This window comes from Austrofundulus limnaeus, unplaced genomic scaffold, assembly GCF_001266775.1.
Source record: "Austrofundulus limnaeus strain Quisiro unplaced genomic scaffold, Austrofundulus_limnaeus-1.0 Scaffold872, whole genome shotgun sequence".
Taxonomy (NCBI): Eukaryota; Metazoa; Chordata; class Actinopteri; order Cyprinodontiformes; family Rivulidae; genus Austrofundulus; species Austrofundulus limnaeus.
Genome location: NW_013953274.1, coordinates 7,383 through 9,590, shown reverse-complemented (window position 1 = coordinate 9,590; position 2,208 = coordinate 7,383). Strand labels below are relative to the sequence as shown.

Below are 2,208 nucleotides of genomic sequence, written 5' to 3'. Positions count from 1 at the left end.
GTCATTAGCACCTCTAGTAATATATTTACTGAGAAAAATGGTGACGTGTTCAATACTTATTTTACCCGTTGTATATCCAGAACAGAGGTCCCACCTTTGACATGTCCTCCCCTGGAAGAAAACTTTGTTCCAAAAATTTTATTCAGAGACCAGCTAACCAAATCCGTAACAATTAAAATGTCCATAATTTCTGGTTTTGGATGAAAAATGTAGAGAATGCTCCAAGCAGCAAAGCAGGGAAGATAAGGAAGGGCAGGAGAGAAGGAAAAAGTGTCTTACTCCTCCGAGAGTGGAGGAAAAAATAAAGAATAGAATAGAACCAGCCTTTATTGTCCAGCAGAGGTGAAATTCAGGAGCAGCAGATACATCACAATAATACACAATACACTACACAGTTCACAGTATATTGCTATGCAACAATATAAATAGTAGTAATAATAATAGAATAAAATAAAAATAAAAAATAATATACCATACAAAGCAATAAGAATTGAAATAAGGTGCTGTGCAGGAAAATGACAGAAAAACAGTCATGACAGGATCATGTTCAAAGGGGYTGTGCAATTACATCAAGTTAGGTCATTTACAGCAATGTGCATATTGTGCAGTGTAATATGTATTGGAAAGGCAGAACATTTACAGTAAAGTGTTTCAGTATGAAATAATAGATGTGCAATAGCCACAAGAGTGTTATTTATGTWATGATTGAGGAACAGATTTAAATAAAGTTAAATGACTTTTGACAACAGTGCTTACTAATGCCAAGTACAGCAGACATTTTAAGAACATTATCTTACCTGAGAGTTGAAGTCTAACAGTCTCAAACTCAAATTATTTTAATTAGATTTAAAAACTTTACCAGATAAATTAGATACATGTTATGAAGCTAATCACCTGGTTTTGATGTAGCTCAGCATGAAAGGAGTTTTATATAAACATGAATAGAAAGAAATACAAAACATCAATGAAGAAAAGTCCATTTCAAATAATTCTCACATCTTTTTAAAAATAGGTAAAATAAAAATGTCAAGTTTTAAGTGAATTTTAAGCACTGCTGTAATGTCCAGTGTTAATGAGACAAAGAACAGCTATCACTACAAGTCTGTCCCATTACCATGAATACAGTTAACTTATATTCCTATTTCCTGTACCACACGACTGRAGAATGTAAAACGTGCTGAGTAAACTGATGGTTCTTCATCATTTATCATGTTTCTGATGTATGTACACAGTGTAAAGATGACACATAATTAATCACGTTAGCACAAATGTGTTTTGATTCAGAGACACAATGTGCAGTAGGAGTGATAGGTGGGTGTCACTGGGTGGGATTCCATCACAGATCAGTTCTGAGCTCCATTCATGGCTGTAGTGAAGGAGGACGTGCTTGGGACTGGTTTACAGAGGAGGACGCTGAGAGAGATGGAGGCAGATGATTTCCTATGGAGAGCCCTAAAAGAAGCAGCCAATAGGAGAAATAAAAGAAAAGGAAAAGAAAAAGTGGTAGATTAAAAAGAATTAGTCTCAGAATCAAGTCTGTTTTATTTTAGATCATGACTCAGCATAAATGTGGAAGCTCATTTCTTTAAACCGTTTCTTCCTTTGAAGGTCCTCTTTGGTTCATGTTTGAAACGCAGCGTCACAGATCCATCGTTTCGAAGGTAAATGAAGATATTTGTAAATCTACGGTGCAGATGTTTCCACACTGTGAGCTCTGACTCACTGAGAAGACTTTTCAGTGTGGCTCTTCTTATATTCTCCTTCGTTCACTGTTGTGCCTTTTGTGGGCGTCTCTCTGAGTCCTCAGACACCTCACTCCCTCCAGCAGCATGGGGGTCCCATGATGGGGGTCTAACAAAACAAGAGGACAAAATAAAGATTTTTTTAAATCAAATTGTACTCAATACAGCTACGTTGAAGATCTTTGGCTTGAGGCGCAAAATCTTTAAAGCATAAATGAAAAATAAAATGATATCACACAAATTATCAAATAAATATCTAATCCATTAAAGTCAAAGTAAAGTAGATGTCACATATTTCACATAAAGTTTAGACATTCTTCTGATAAACTGTATTTTTTAACCCACCTGCTGCTCTTTGGTGGGAATGAACCAGGAGGCCTCATTTTAAAAAGGTATCATATCATGCTTTTAAATCCTTCTTTTCACGTCTAAATCATTCACTTATGGTCTATTTAAAATAAAACTG

General features: G+C 35.4%; 1 protein-coding gene across 1 annotated transcript in view; it reads right to left on the bottom strand.

Moving 5' to 3' along the window:
- Positions 1-309: 309 nt before the first annotated feature.
- Positions 310-2,208, bottom strand: part of LOC106533033 (UPF0687 protein C20orf27 homolog) — a gene marked incomplete in the record, with an annotated part of 9,235 nt that continues 7,336 nt past the window's right edge. Inside the window, 2 exon segments of the mRNA XM_014029235.1 lie at positions 310-1,452; positions 1,724-1,851. Coding sequence (XP_013884689.1) covers positions 1,751-1,851 — 101 coding nt within the window.